The sequence below is a fragment of the Fundulus heteroclitus genome, unplaced genomic scaffold (assembly GCF_011125445.2).
Source record: "Fundulus heteroclitus isolate FHET01 unplaced genomic scaffold, MU-UCD_Fhet_4.1 scaffold_40, whole genome shotgun sequence".
Lineage (NCBI taxonomy): Eukaryota > Metazoa > Chordata > Actinopteri > Cyprinodontiformes > Fundulidae > Fundulus > Fundulus heteroclitus.
In genome coordinates this window covers 2227582-2244686 of record NW_023396813.1, presented here as the reverse complement: position 1 = coordinate 2244686, position 17105 = coordinate 2227582, and the positions used below count along the sequence as shown (strand labels likewise).

At 41.2% G+C, this 17105-nt stretch overlaps 1 protein-coding gene across 1 annotated transcript in view; it reads right to left on the bottom strand.

Annotated features, from left to right (window-relative positions):
- The window catches only part of fxn (frataxin), a 29127-nt gene extending 23231 nt beyond the window's left edge, over positions 1-5896 (bottom strand). The window contains exon 1 of the mRNA XM_036130960.1: positions 5721-5896. Coding sequence (XP_035986853.1) covers positions 5721-5831 — 111 coding nt within the window. The 5' untranslated portion in view covers positions 5832-5896. The remainder of the gene's footprint in view (positions 1-5720) is intronic.
- Between the last annotated feature and the right edge of the window lie 11209 nt (positions 5897-17105).

The window sequence follows — 17105 nt, the reverse complement described above, 5'->3', positions numbered from 1 at the left end:
CTTCAGCGCTACATCTGGGTCCCGCGGGTAGGCAAAAAACAGAGCTGCTCTCGTCTACTACATGACAAAACGGGTGATTTAGAGCGTACTTTTAGTTTGTTTATTTTTGGAATCTAAACAATGCCTACGACTTGTTGTGCTCCCGGTTGCACACAGAGGCATTACAAATCGTCGGATGTACGTTTCTGTCGTTTACCGAAGGAGCAAGGACAAAGAAAGAAATGGATATTTTCAATGAAAAGAGCGCAGGCAGACACTCCCAATGGACTGGGGGAGCCATCACACTACGACAGAATTTGCAGTCTACACTTCATCCCTGATAAATACAATTTAATTCTGCTCTAGTCATTGTTCTACTTAAATAGCGGCGGAGGGGAGGTGGGGATCGCTACACGGGCTGGAGAGCCGCCGCTGTCTGGAGCAGCAGACAGCGGCGGCGGCTGCTGCTGCTCCATTACGCCCCCATTCACGGGCGCTAGTACTTCTGTGTTTACGCTGCAATGTCACCGACACCCCCACCCATTTTAACAAGACAAAAACACCAAAATAATCCGTAGTGAACAATGTTTTTTTTTAACCTACCGGGCGGGTCTTCCTCTCTGCTGAGACGGGGTCTGTGTCCGACGCCGCTTTGTGCTGCTACACAAACATGTCTGAACATCCATCCATCCATTTTCTAACCCGCTTAATCCCTCATGGCGTCGCGGGCGTTGCTGGAGCCTTTTTCCCGATATAAAATAATTGTAGCCGTCCAGTGGTTTCAGGGGCTTTCGTGCTCTCTCGTCTGTACTGGCCTGCGTGTTTATAAGGCAGCTGTATGTCGCGGTATTGAACACTTGGCCAGCATTTCACAGACTCGCTCCGTCCCTTCAGGCTTTTGCTGTGTGGATCTGCCAATCTGATACCATCAACCATCAACTTACTCTTAAAACGATCTTGTGATACGTTATCTAAAGAAGAAAAATATGTGGAGAACTCGTCAGTTTCTCTGTTGGCGTCCGCCATTGTGTTCGCCTTTTGCCTACCAGTCTGGCGCGCATGCGCGAAAAACCCGGATGAAAACGATAGCAGTGAACTACCCTATGGGGTGGGTGGATGGGGTGTGTAAGACCAGTTTAGCGCGGACCGACTCGCGGAGCGGGGCGGGGGGGGAGGAGGGGGGAGGGGGTCGGTGGGGTATGGGGTGCTGACGACAAGTTTTGCGCGGATTTAATAGACCACATTTAATTGTTTTATTTTTGGTTCACGTTGAGCCGTATTGATTTTTATTAGATTTTTATGATTTGTTCCTTTTAGATCAGTTTTTGATCTGTTAAGTTTTGGCCTTGGGAAAGACACCGTCTCAATAGGGTAATGGGTGGGTAACAGTACAGAAGCTGCAGAGAGATGTGTTAAACTACAGCTCTGCTTCCTGGTCTGGACCCTGGGTTGTCAGCATTTAGGAGAACTAATAAATCTGGCCAGATTCCTAGAAAGAAGAGCTGCACCATCCAAAGTGGGATGGATGCCGTCTGTCCGGATCAGACCAGGTTTTCCCCAGTAAGTTTGCCAGTTATCAATGTAGCCCACGTCGTTTTCAGGACACAACCTAGACAACCAGCGGTTGAATGATGACATGCGGCTAAACATGTCATCACTGGTCAGATCAGGCAGGGGACCAGAGAAAATTACGGAGTCCGACATTGTTTTAGCAAACTCACACACCGAAGCAACACCAACTTTAGTGACCTCCGATCGGCGTGACCGGGTGTCATTACCGCCAGGGTGAATAACAATCTTACTGTACAGTTACATTGACCTTCGTACTGTTTATACCCTTACTCATGATCAAGTTTAAAATATGCCCCTGTTTGTGTGCTGTTTAATGTGTTGATTCAAACCAAAATCTCTAAGATTGTGACATAGTTCTTTTATGAGTACCTGGGGGTTCACTTGAAGAATAAACTGGACTGGAGTCACAACTGATCCTCTTTACAGGAAGGGTCAGATCTGACTAACTGCTGAGGAGGCTGAGGTCTTTTGGAGTGCAAAGGGCACTCTTGAAGACCTTTAACTCTGTGGTGGCATCAACCATCTTCTATGGTGTGGTCTGTTGAAAAAGCATCTTATCTGTAACTGAGAGGAAGTGGCTGGATAAGTTCATTTGGAGAGCCAATTATGTTATGGGATGCCCCCTAGACCCAGTGCAGGTAGTGGGAGACAGAAGTACTGTAAGAAAAAGAACATCACTGACAGACAATGTCTCCCACCCCCATGCATGGAGTTGGATGTGACAGACTGCTGCATCCCAGATGCTCCAAGGAGCTTTTCCATTGCTCGTTCCTCCCGGGTAGACTTTATAATCTCTGCTGCTCGCAATACACTTAATAACTGTTTACATGATGTATATGCTAATGGTTGCTCGGGTTCTGATCTAATCATGAATGGTTTACACTGTCTCCCAGATATTAAAGTAAACTTGCAAACGCCTTAGCTACTTCAAAATGCTGGTGTACTATGATGCATATTGTATAGTATATTATCCTATGTCTGTAAATAGGCTTTTCCACAATTTAACTAGAATATTTCATCTGATTAGGGCTGTCACAAACAATTATTTTAGTAATGAGGCATTACTAAAATTAGTTTTAGGGATAGTATGAGGGATTGCTGCAAAGCCATGGACAATGCAGATGACTCTCCCTGTGGCTCTATGCTTCTTCAGGAGTGAATGCTGCTCGTCGGGACTTTGATGCAATCAACTGGGTTCCCTTATATAGGACATTTTTTGACCAATCTGTATAATCTGACCCAATCTGTATAATCTGATTGAATTTGACTTTGTAAAGTGCCTTGATATGACAAGTTTCATGAATTGGAGCTATATAAATAAAATTGAATTGAATTGAATTAATCAATTATGCTATTGAATATTCTGACGATTAATCGAGTCATTGGATAAAAAATTGACAATTAATCAAACAGGAATAACTGTGGATGCAAGAGCAAGCTGTCTGAAAGCGATGTTCGGGTGCTAACCCGGCTTGTATCCAAAAAACATAAAACCACGGGTCCCCAAATCACGGCAAAATTAAATAAGCACCTCAACTCTCCTGTTTCCACCAAAACTGTCCATCCGGAGCTCCACAGGGTCAATATCCACGGCCGGGCTGCCATAGCCAAACCTTTGCACACTCGTGCCAATGCCAAATGTCGGTTTCAATGGTGCAAGGAGCTCAAATCTTGGGCTGTGGACAATTTGAAACATGTATTGTTCTCTGATGAGTCCACCTTTACTGTTTTCCCCACATCCGGGAGAGTTACGGTGTGGAGAAGCCCCAAAGAAGACTGTTGCATGCCCAGAGTGAAGCATGGGGGTGGACCAGTGATGGTTTGGGCTGCCATATCATGGCATTCCCTTGGCCCCATACTTGTGCTAGATGGGCGCGTCACTGCCAAGGACTACCGAACCATTCTGGAGGACCATGTGCATCCAATGGTTCAAACATTGTATCCTGAAGGAGGTGCCGTGTATCAGGATGACAATGCACCAATACAGGGGCGGATTTACCATTAGGCAAAACTAGGCAGTCTTGCTGTGTGAATTGGTGACCAATACACACAGCAGGACTGGTGAAAGATTAGTTTGATGAACATGAAAGTGAAGTTGAACATCTCCCATGGCCTGCACAGTCATCAGATCTAAATACTATTGAGCCACTTTGGGGTGTTTTGGAGGAGCGAGTCAGGAAACATTTTCCTCCACCAGCATCACGTTGTGACCTGGCCACTATCCTGCAAGAAGAATGGCATAAAATCCCTCTGACCACTGTGCAGGACTTGTATATGTCATTCCCAAGACGAATTGACGCTGTATTGGCCGCAAAATGAGGCCCTACACCATACTAATAAAAACAAAATAAAAAGCAGTTCTCCATTCTTAAAAAAAAGGAGTGTAATAATACCATCAATAACTTAAAACTACGTTATTACTTTATTCAGCAATATTTGTACATCTGAACAGTTGTGTTTTTTTCTGTTTTAGCCCACTAACTAAACAACAACATGATGACACTGTAATGTTCTGTTCTGGTTTATGCTTATTATTTGGTTAGTTTAGTTCTTTCCTGTTCTGTTTGGGCTTATTTTTATTCTTAGACTTGTCCTTTTGCTCCCTTAATTATTTCCACCTGGGTTTGGTTAATTAGTCCCTCCCTGTTACTGTGTCTGCCCGCCTATTTAAACCCCTCTTAGTTTTCTGTTTGTTGCCGGGACTTCACAATCGTTTCGTCGTTCCTGGGTAAGAGCCTTCCAGCATTTTTGTAGAGTCTGACCTGTTCTCTGTTTTTTTTTTTAGTTTCTCCAGTTGTTTGATGGATGGATTATCATCAGCCTGGATCCGGTCTGTTTTGCCTGTTGTATCCCTTCAATAAACACCACCAAAAGGATTACTACTGCGTCTGGCTGACTCTGGGTTCATCTCCACACCAATCATTACAGACACTTCTCTTTCACTTTTTAACATAATACATGTCTAGTCGGATAAAAATGAGACGGAGTTTACTGGACCCGCTCCAGCGTCCAGACAGCGACCCCCTAACCCTCCGCCCACCGAAAATTAACATCATCTCAGTCTTAACTTACCATCAAAGTTGAGAGGTCTGTCCACGGCCTTCACACCAAACGGCAATGATTGGTTAGAATTTTTCCAGGCATGCAGCTCCCACAGAGAAATGGTTTTTAACCTTTTTGTGAATACATAATGACTACTTTCAGGATGGAAAGAAGGTTATAGCCCATTTAAATGTACTGATTCTAGTGATTCGGTTCACTTAAAAGAAATGTAGAACCCATCACTAGCTTGTCTTCCCACCCGCTGCTCCGCAGGTGTTGTGCGCAATTCTGTTCCCCCATGGAAATCTGTTTCCCCTGTGTCGGGAGCGCGCATTGCAGCGAAGGGAAACAGCTACTTTAATCGGTAGCTGTTTCCAAAATTATAAAATACACACCACAAATTAATAAAACAGGGTCTTCTTATGCTATTTTTAACTCTTTCACTTCACTTCTGATTGTCGGTAAAAAAAAAAAAAACTCAAGTCAAGGTTGTAAAATTTACTTTTATCGGTAGCTGTTTCCAAATTTATAAAATGCACACCACAAAGTAATAAAGCAGGCTCTTCCTACGCTGATTTTTAGAAGAAGTGGCGATTTAACCCAGCGGACTTGCTAGTCCTTCAATCAATAATGCAAATGTACATCACGTGATTGTTTACTGTTTAGAAAATGTTTAAAGACCTTGTTTTATTAATTTGTGGTGTGTATTTTATAATTTTGGAAACAGCTACCGATTAAAGTAAATTTTAAAACCTTGACTTGAGTTTTTTTAATTTTTGGTTCTAACCGAGAAATCTATCAGAAGTGACGTGACAGTGTTCAGCCCAGCCTCCCTCGCTGCAATGCGCGCTCCCGACACAGGGGAAACAGATTTCCACGGGGGAACAGAATTGCGCACAACACGGGGAAGCGCCCGATCTCTAACTGCAGATTTGCCACATCCAACATGGCGGACGCTCTGACGCATCCGCAAAATAGGCAGAACCCGCCCGACGAGGCGTCTACGTATATGTCGTCTATGGTTAAGAGTATTCGGAAGGAGCCTCTATGCCTACCACTGCTCTTCAGTCACCAGTTCGCACCAGTTTAATGTGTGGACGAACAGTACCATAGTGTTAACACGTTACCTGATGAACGCAGTTCCATGCAGTTCTCTTCGCTGCCCCAAGATGCAGCTTTGTGCCAACACGGTGACAGATTTGTAGAGACAGCCTCCATGTTCGAATAAAGGGGAGCATAATCTTCTGCCACAACAGCAGGCTGAACAGAAGATACTTCTTCTTCTTCTGTAGTGTTTAATGGCAGTTGACAAACAACTTTTAGGTGCATGCCGCCACCTACTGTGCAAGAGTATTTAGCTTTATGTGCTCCACATAAAGCTATTTTAATTTTGTATTATGTAAAAAATAAAAACAATGCTTTATGAATTACCCTAATTTCCGCCCTATCCCTGTCTGTCCCTAATATTCTCTTTATACTCTATTCTCTCCCTGTTTCCCTAATTGGTCGTTGCCAAATTTCTGAAGAAAATACTATTCGTTCTCATTTTCATTTATCTCCTAAAATTCTGTCCGTTGTCACCAAAACTCCACCTTCCTGAGTCCATCCCAGCTGTCTGCTTTCTTATTTGAAAATACATTTTGTTTAGACTCGGTTAAATCAATCAAATGAAACAGACCCAAATATGTGTGTGTGTGTGTGTGTGTGTGTGTGTGTGTGTGTGTGTGTGTGTGTGTGTGTGTGTGTGTGTGTGTGTCTGTCTCTCGGGTGGCTGTGTTTTGCAGCATACATAAATTCTGTCAGAATATTCAATTACATTTATTTTACTTATTTATTTATTTTCCCCAGTGTCCTGTCTAGCAATGTGGCAATAAGAATTGATGTCTTAATGCCAAATAGAGCTCAACAGATTTTGCTTTCACAAGTGGAGCAAACAGCTTTCGCCATAGTGCTCTGCTTGATTTGTGCATGTAAATAGCTTTATTGTGATTCCTGCAAGGAGAATTTCAGATAATATGGACACTACAATGGGAAAGTAGGAGAGTAAAGGAAGAACAAGAAGAGAAAAAGAAAGAAAGAGAAGAGGTGAAAGAAAGAGTTAAAAGGGAGAGAATGATAAAACGTCCTCTGTCTGCTCCATCACCTGGAAAGAGACACAAAAAGAACAGCACAACCAACAGACATAAAGCAACAGATACAATCGAGTAACACCTTGATGCCATTGCTAAATCATATGTATTATTATTTAAGCTAACATGTGTAATGTGATACCTGAAAAAAGAAAGTGAAAGAAAATAAATAAATAAATTATAGGCTTTCTGTATATAAGTGAACATTTAATACCTGGGACCCAGCACCTGTGGGAGTTTGTGAGAGTGCACTAGTTTAGGTGAAAATTATCCAGAAGGAAATAGCTCGATAGTGGTTGTGGAGAACCAAAGACCCGCCTTCTAACTTTTTAACCAACTAAGAACATTTAAATGCACTGAACCATTTCGTATAATAGCTATAGCTTTAAAGTTTTCAGAAAAAAACAACGTGAAAACTAGAACTGCAAGCAGTTATTAACGGGTTCCAAGCCCATCCACGCCCCGCCCCCTTGAGCATGTTCCTGGACTTCAGTTCAGTGTTGAACACCATCATCCCACAGCATCTGGTGGAAAAACTCAGTTCAGCGTTCAACACCATCGAAACTGGAACACCTGGGCTTCAGCACACCTCTTCGCAACTGCCTGCTAGACTTCATCACCAACAGACCTCAGTTGGTCCGGGTTGGACAGAATACCTCTGATGTCATCAGCACAGGCTTTCCTCAGGGCTGTGTCCTGAGCCCCCTGCTGTTCACCCTGATGACACACTACTGTGTCCACAGGTTCACCACCAATCACATTGTGAAGTTTGCAGACGACACAACGGTGGTGGGCCTGATTAGAGACGACAACGACCAGGACCAGGACTGATCCTGAAAGTGGAGAAAACGAAGGAGATCATCGTGGACTTCAGGAAGAAATGGCCTCGCCATGATCCACTTCTCATTAACAGCTCAGCTGTGGAGGTTGTCAGCAGCAATACATTCCTCGGGGTGCACATAACAGACAACCTCAGCTGGTCTGTGAACACCATGTCACTGGCTGAGAGGGCACAGAAGCGCTTGCACTTACTGCGCAGGATGAGGAGAGCGCACTTGCCCCTGCCCATCCTCACGACCTTCTACAGCGGCACCATAGAGAGCATTGTGACCAGCTGTTTGTCTGTGTGGTGTGGATGCTGCATTGCCTCTAACTTGAGGAACCTGAGGAGAGTGATGATGACAGCAGAAGGGATCATCGGGGTACCCTACCCTCCATTAAAGACATTTCATTCCAGCGCTGCCTGTCCTGAGCCCATAAGACCATCAGAGACCCCTCAAAACCCCACCATGGAATGTTCTCCCTGCTGTCCACTGGGAAAAGGTTTTGCAGCACCTGCTGCAGGTCCACCAGGTTTTGCAACAGCTTTTTTTGTGTTGCCATCTGACTGTTGAACTGTAAACTGGAGTCTACACCGTATTTGCACATTTGCATCATTATCTGGCATTACCAATGTTAATTGCTCTCTTCTAAATGCAAGTGGCATTTCTCACATTTCTACTAATAATGCTGCTGTTGGAGTAGTTTTAATTGCTCCTGTACATAGTCTCAATGCTTGATACTGGATCTGATCTAATTCTTGTAGATTTGTCTCTGCTGGTGAATTATAAACACTACTTCCATAATCTATCACTGATTTACTTGGCCTCTGGTAATAAAGTTAAAAATCTTGGTGTTGTTTTCGACCAAGACATGTCATTTAAATTCCATATTAAACAGATTTCCAGAGTTTCCTTTTTTCACCTCCGGAATATCGCCAAAATTAGAAACATTCTGTCCAGGAGTGATGCTGAAAAACTAGTCCATGCATTTGTTACTTCAAGGCTGGACTATTGTAATTCTTTACTATCAGGAAGTCCACAAAATGCAGTTTGAAGTCTTCAGCTGATTCAAAATGCTGCGGCAAGAGTTCTGATGAAAATCAACAAGAGGGATCATATTTCTCCAATTTTAGCTTCCCTTCATTGGCTTCCTGTTAAATCAAGAATAGAATTTAAAATTCTCCTTCTAACGTATAAAGCCCTTAATAATCAAGCTCCGATCATATATCAGAGCTCTGATTACCCCGTATGTTCCTAACAGAGCACTTCGCTCTCAGACTGCAGGTCTGCTGGTGGTTCCTAGAGTCTCTAAAAGTAGAATGGGAGGCAGATCCTTTAGCTATCAGGCTCCTCTCCTGTGGAACCAACTCCCAGTTTTGGTCCGTGAGGCAGACACCCTATCTATTTTTAAGACTAATCTTAAAACTTTCCTTTTTGACAAAGCTTATAGTTAGAGTGGCTCATACCCTGAGCTATCTCTATAGTTGTGCTGTGATAGGCCTAGGCTGCTGGAGGACATCAGGGTCTAATTTTCTCACTCTACTGATTTCTACTGTTCTTCAGTCTACTGTTCTCCAGTTTTGCATTGTATTACATTGAAATGACTGTCGTCATTTCAGCTTTTAACTTTTTGCTCTCTCTCTTTTTCTTCATAGTAGGTACACCTGGTCTGGCGTTCTGTTAACTGTGACATCATCCAGAGAAGACGGCTCACCCGCTACTACCATCTAATGTAGAACAGATTACTAGATCAATGTGTGCTTCTGTGCTTTTTTGTCTCTCTTGTTGTGTCTCTGCTCTGTCTTCTGTAACCCCAGTCGGTCGAGGCAGATGACCGTTCATACTGAGCCCGGTTCTGCCGGAGGTTTTCCTTCCCGTTAATGGGGAGTTTTTCTTCCCACTGTCGCTTCATGCTTGCTCAGTATGAGGGATTGCAGCAAAGCCATGTACAATGCAGACGACTCTCCCTGTGGCTCTACGGTTCCCCAGGAGTGAATGCTGCTTGTCGGGACTTTGATGCAATCAACTGGTTTCCTTATATAGGACATTTTTGACCAATCTGTATAATCTGACCCAATCTGTATAATATGATTGAACTTGATTTTGTAAAGTGCCTTGAGATGACATGTTTCATGATTTGGCGCTATATAAATAAAATTGAATTGAATTGAATTAATCCTGTATATATATTATTTAGTGCTATTCTATCTGCTTCCTACCAATTAAGCATGTCATAACATTTATTACTTTCTTGCATTTGCCTAAAAAAAGTAGATGCAATGCAGTTTTGCATTGCGTTACATTGAAATGACTGTTGTCATTTCAGCTTTTAACTTTTTGCTCTCTCTTTTTTCTTCATAGTAGGTACACCTGGTCTGACGTTCTGTTAACTGTGACATCATCCAGTGAAGACGGCTCACCCGCTATTACCATCTAATGTAGAACAGATTACTGGATCAATGTGTGCTTCTGTGCTTTTTTGTCTCTCTTGTTGTGTCTCTGCTCTGTCTTCTTTAACCCCCAGTCGGTCGAGGAAGATGACCATTCATACTGAGCCCGGTTCTGCTGGAGGTTTTTCCTTCCCGCTAATGGGTGGTTTTTCTTTCCACTGTTGCTTCACGCTTGCTCAGTATGAGGGACTGCTGCAAAGCCATGGACAATGCAGACGACTCTCCCTGTAGCCCTATGCTTCTCCAGGAGTGAATGCTGCTTGTCGGGACTTTGAAGCAATCAACTGTTTCCCTTATATAGGAAAATTTTGACTTTGTAAAATGCCTCGAGATGACATGTTTCATGAATTGGCGCTATATAAATAAAATTTAATTGAATTGAATTGAAAGTGCTTTACATGATTAAAATATAGGAAAATAAAACAGAATAAAAGCAAGTAGGAATAAAATGTAGAAACAAAATAGAACATGGGAAAATTTAGACCAATCTGTATAATATGATTGATTTTGACTTTGTAAAGTGCCTCGAGATGACATGTTTCATGAATTAGCGCTATAAATAAAATTTAATTGAATTGTATTAAGACTCTTTGAATGTGTATGTTCCATGTTATTCTTTGGTCAAACCAAACCCCTAAAAATTTAAATAGTTTCACTCTTTCTAAATCTTGATTATATAATTTTATTTTAACATCATTAATTTTCTTCCTTGAAAAGAACATTGTTTTAGTGTTATCCACTGAGAATTTAAATTCCCATTTTAATGACCATACTTCAACTTTAAAAATAGCTTCTTGCATCTTTTTAGTAATAAACTCCAAGTTGCTTCCTCTCTTCCACATGGCTCCATCATCAGCAAAAAGAGAAAAACCCATTCCATTATCTATATTTTGAAACACATTATCTATCATTATCGAAAATAATAAAGGACTTATTATACTTCCCTGTGGAGGACCATTTTCAACAATATTTTTCTCAGAATGATAATTACCTAATTGAACATGTATTTGTCCGTTAGTTAGAAAATCTTTGATCCACTGACACATCCTACCTGTAATACCCATCTTTATAATTTTAATTAATAAACCTTCTTTCCACAACATATCATATGCATTTTCAATATCAAAAAACACTGCTACAATACTTTATTAATTTGAGCTTTTCTGATTTCAAATTCCAATTCCTCCCTCTTCAAGTTTCTGCTCCGCTTAGAAACAGCATGGGATGTGACGTCACATCATGTGATGTGCCCAAATATGGGCAAAATGGCCGCCCTGTTCGCAGCACTGGAGAGTCGTTAAAAATCAATGGTTTGCTCTAAAATTCTGAAAATATTCATGAATCTCAGAGAGTGGTTTATCTAACTTTGGGATTTTTTAAATGCCCATTGAAAAAAGCGTTTCAGAGAAAAAAATATTAAACTTTATATTCTTGCACATGTGAATTTCAAAGTCTTTAAAATAGTTCAAAATCGTCTGGATTTTTACCAAACTGAAGTCCACCTTTAGTCTGACTGTGCTTTACAAATAGTGGCCATTTTTATTTGGATTGAAAAATATTTGTGGAAAATACATTGATTTCTCCATTTTACAAACTTTTAAAAAATCAGAGTGTGCAACTTTCAAGAACCTCAATACATGCAGTGAGAGAATTGTTACTCCTTATTCAAGGAATACATCCTGAAAATCCAAGATCGTTACACCACAAAATTGATTTTTGGTAATTTTTTGAAGTTTTCAACGTTTTTTTTACACTTTTGGAAATAGGCCCCACCCACTTGTTTCAATAAATACCATATTTAATACTTTAGTTAAGGGCAATGTCTGGAAGGGAATGAAGAAGGTTTTGTAAAAATCTGATCAGCCATTCTTGCGTAGTAGATTTCTTGACATCACAGCGTCCCCTAGTGATGGACGATCCTCAAACGCGGGTCACATGTGCAAATTCTTATTTGGACTATGGGTTATGAAGGACATGTCAAAATCTGTTATGGTTTTACAATAATCAGCAATTACATTTAGAGCTAGCTAGCTAACAATCACTTATTTTAGCGTTACTTTTTGAAAAAGTCAAAAATCTGCCGTGTTAACTTTTTTTATTGGTCTATGAAACGCTTATATATAAAGGTTTGCACGGATTGCACAAAAAATGTAGGAGGAGTTTAACAAGAAATGTTTAACTATTGTAGCCATGTAGCACGAAAACTAGCTGGGAAACGAAGGGTGTGCCAATTCCCTTTATTTTGCAGAATCATCCAATAAACAAAGTGACATCAAGTTTTTGAGTGTAGGACCAGTAGTTTGGTGGTTACAGAGGTAAACGCATTGTCCTTTGTTATAGCGCCCCCTAGTTGTTGAGGGGTCTGAATTTCTGGGTTTGAGTAGAGGTGCAGGTTCTGAACTTAGATACCTGATCCAATTGATTCGTTACAAATCCGCGTGGGCTGCACAACGCGTTTTAATTCCGTAATAATAATAACTAGAACTGCAAGCAGTTATTAACAGGTTCCAAGCCCACGCACCGCCCCCTTTGAGCATGTTCCTGGACTTCAGCATTCAACATCCTCATCCCACAGCATCTGGAACATCTGGGCTTCAGCACACCCCTTCACCACTTCCTCACCTCCTGACCACTGTCGGTCCGGGTCTGACAGACCACCTCTGATGTCATCACCCTCAGCACGGGCTCCCCTCAGGGCTGCATCCGGAGCCCCTGGCTGTTTACTCTGATGAGACACGACTGCACCCCCAGGTTCACCCCCAATCACATCATGAAGTTCGCAGATGACACAAACTCAACAGCTCAGCTGTGGAGGTGGTTAGCAGCACCAAGTTCCTGGGGGTGCACATCACGGTCAACCTCACCTGGTCTGTGAACACCACGTCACTGGTGAAGAGGGCACAGAAGCGCTTGTACTTCCTGCAGAGGATGAGGAGAGTCCACCTGTCCCCGCACATTCTCACAACCTTCTACAGAAGTACCATAGAGAGCATTCTGACCAGCTGTCTCTCTGTGTGGTGTGGAGGCGGCAGCACCTCCGACTGGTGGAAAATGAGGAGAGTGGTGGGGACAGCAGAAGGGATCATAGGGGCTTCTCTTCCCTCCATATATATATATATATATATATATATATATATATATATATATATATATAATGAATGAATGTTCTTCATTTACAGTGACCTTTAAACCATTAATGCTATTACTCCTTTTCATGACAACAATATATGAATTACATTCAATTAAATTCAACTCAATTTTATTTATATAGCGCCAAATCATGAAACATGTCATCTCAAGGCACTTTACAAAATCAAGTTCAATCATATTATACAGATTGGGTCAGATTATACAGATTGGTCAAAAATGTCCTATACAAGGAAACCTGTTGATTGCATCAAAGTCCCGACAAGCAGCATTCACTCCTGGGGAACCGTAGAGCCACAGGGAGAGTCGTCTGCATTGTACATGGCTTTGCTGCAATCCCTCATACTGAGCAAGCATTAAGCGACAGTGGGAAGAAAAACTCCCCATTAACGGGAAGGAAAACCTCCGGCAGAACCGGGCTCAGTATGAACGGTCATCTGCCTCGACCGACTGGGGTTACAGAAGACAGAGCAGAGACACAACAAGAGAGACAAAAAAAAGCACAGAAGCACACATTGATCTAGTAATCTGTTCTACATTAGATGGTAGTAGCGGGTGAGCCGTCTTCTCTGGATGATGTCACAGTTAACAGAACGCCAGACCAGGTGTACCTACTATGAAGAAAAAGAGAGAGCAAAAAGTTAAAAGCTGAAATGACGACAGTCATTTCAATGTAATACAATGCAAAACTGGAGAACAGTAGACTGAAGAACAGTAGAAATCAGTAGAGTGAGAAAATTAGACCCTGATGTCCTCCAGCAGCCTAGGCCTATCACAGCACAACTATAGAGATAGCTCAGGGTATGAGCCACTCTAACTATAAGCTTTGTCAAAAAGGAAAGTTTTAAGATTAGTCTTAAAAATAGATAGGGTGTCTGCCTCACGGACCAAAACTGGGAGTTGGTTCCACAGGAGAGGAGCCTGATAGCTAAAGGATCTGCCTCCCATTCTATTTTTAGAGACTATAGGAACCACCAGCAGACCTGCAGTCTGAGAGCGAAGTGCTCTGTTAGGAACATACGGGGTAATCAGAGCTCTGATATACGATGTAGCTTGATTATTAAGGGCTTTATACGTTAGAAGGAGAATTTTAAATTCTATTCTTGATTTAACAGGAAGCCAATGAAGGGAAGCTAAAATTGGAGAAATATGATCCCTCTTGTTGATTTTCATCAGAACTCTTGCTGCAGCATTTTGGATCAGCTGAAGACTTCGAACTGCATTTTGTGGACTTCCTGATAGTAAAGAATTACAATAGTCCAGCCATGAAGTAACAAATGCATGGACTAGTTTTTCAGCATCACCCCTGGACAGAATGTTTCTAATTTTGGCGATATTCCAGAGGTGAAAAAAGGAAACTCTGGAAACCTGTTTAATATGGGATTTAAATGACATGTCTTGGTCGAAAACAACACCAAGATTTTTAACTTTATTACCAGAGGCCAAGTTAATGCCATCCAGATTAAGTGATTGATTAAGAACTTTATTTTTTGAAGACTCTGGCCCAAAGATTACAACTTCTGTCTTGTCAGAACTTAAATGCAGGAAATTTAAAGTCATCCAGCTTTTGATGTCATCAAGACATGACTGCAGTCGAAGTAACTGATTGGATTCATCAGGATTTATGGATAAATATAGCTGAGTGTCATTAACATAACAGTGGAAATTAATCCCATGCTGTCTGATAATTTTGCCAATCGGAAGCATATATATAGTAAATAGAATTGGTCCAAGGACTGAACCCTGTGGTACTCCACAAGTGACCCTAGAGTTTGAGGAAGATTTATTATTAACATGAACAAACTGGAATCTGTCCGACAGATAAGATTTAAACCAGCCTAATGCTTTTCCCTTAATCCCTACAGTATGCTCAAGTCTTTGTAGGAGAATATTGTGATCAACTGTATAAAATGCAGCACTGAGATCTAACAGGACAAGTATAGACACAAGTCCATTATCTGAGGCCATGAGAATATCATTGGTGACCTTCACCAGAGCTGTTTCAGTGCTATGATGAGCTTTAAAGCCTGACTGAAACTCCTCAAGTAGGTCATTACTTTGTAAATGTTCACATAGTTGATTAGCAACTACTTTCTCAAGAATTTTAGATAAGAAAAGATTAGATATAGGTCTGTAATTTACTAACTCATCTTGATCAAGAGATGGTTTCTTTAGTAAAGGTTTAATGACAGCTACTTTAAAAGCCTGTGGTACATATCTATTTACCAAGGATAGATTAATCATGTCTAAAATAGGACCACTGATCAGAGGGAATACCTCCTTAAACAACTTGGTTGGGATTGGGTCTAACATACAGATAGAAGGTTTAGATGAAGCTAAAATTTTATAGCTCAGAAAGCTCTACTGCTTTTAAACAGTTCAGACACTGCGCAGGTTCTAAGGATTCCTCCAATGCTGCCTCACTTACTGAGGACGAGGTAATCATGTTTGGGAGGATGCCAATTATTTTATTTTTAATGGAATCAATTTTATTTATGAAGAATCCCATAAAATCATTACTGCTAAGAGCTAAAGGAATGGATGGATCAACAGAGCTATGGCTCTGGGTAAGTTTGGCATCTGTACTGAAGAGAAATCTAGGATTATTCTTATTCTCCTCAATTAATGATGGAAAATATGCTGCTCTAACTCTGCGAAGGGTCTTGTTATACAACAATAGACTGTTCTTCCAGATTAGATAGGATTCCTCTTGGTGTGTAGAGCGCCATTTTCTCTCCAATTTCCTAACATTGTGCTTCAAGGAACGCAGCTCTGAATTAAACCAAGGAGCCAGCTTCCTGTGAATAATCACCTTCTTTTTTAAGGGAGCTACATTGTCTAATGCAGAACGCAATGACGAAGTCATACCGTTTACAAAGATATCTATTTGTGAATTGGAAGAAACAACATTGCTGCCATCTACAGGGCATTTCTGCAATACGGAGGATATTAAAAAGGGGACAGACTCTTTAAGTTTTGATACAGCATTATCCGATAAAGATCTACTATAATGGAACCCTCTTTTGGGGGTGGAGAACTCAGTTAGATTAAACTCAAATGTTATTAAAAAATGAACAGATAGGACAGGGTTGTGAGGAAATACTGTTAATTCTTCACAATCAATGCCATATGTCAGCACAAGGTCTAAAGTATGGAGCCAAGAGTGCGTCGGTTTATGCACATTTTGAGCAAAACCAATTGAATCTAGGATAGTTTTAAAGGCTACACTAAGGTTATCACATTCTGTGTCAACATGGATGTTAAAATCACCCACTATAATAGCCTTATCAGTATTTTTCCCCCCCCCCCAGTGTCCTGTCTAGCAATGTGGCAATACGAATTCATGTCTCAATGCCAGATAGAGCTCGACAGATTTTGCTTTTACAAGTGGAGCAAACAGCTTTCGCCATAGTGCTCCACTTGATTTATGCTTGTAAATAGCTTTATTATGATTCCTGCAAGGAGAATTTCAAATTATATGGACATGACAATGGGAGAGTAAAGGAAGAACAAAAAGTGAAAGAAAAGAAAAAAAAACAGTAGAGGTGAAAGAAAGAGGAGATAAAAGGGAGAGAATGATAAAACCTTCTTTGTCTGCTCCATCACCTGGAAAGAGACACAAAAAGAACAGCACAACCAACAGACATAAAGCAACAGATACACTCGAATAACACCTAGATGCCATTGCTAAATCATATATATTATTATGTAAGCTGACATGTGTAATGTGATATTTGAAAAAAGAAAGTGAAAGAACATAAATAAATAAATAAATTATAAGATTACTGTATATAAGTGAACACTTAATACCTGGGACCCAGCACCTGTGGGAGATGTGAAAGTGCACTAGTTTAGGTGAAGATTATCCAGAAATAGCTTGATAGTGATTGTGGAGAACCGAAGACCCACCTTCCCCGAGCACAGAGGCAGGCGTCAGGGGACCCGTAACCCCGGACTCCCAAAGG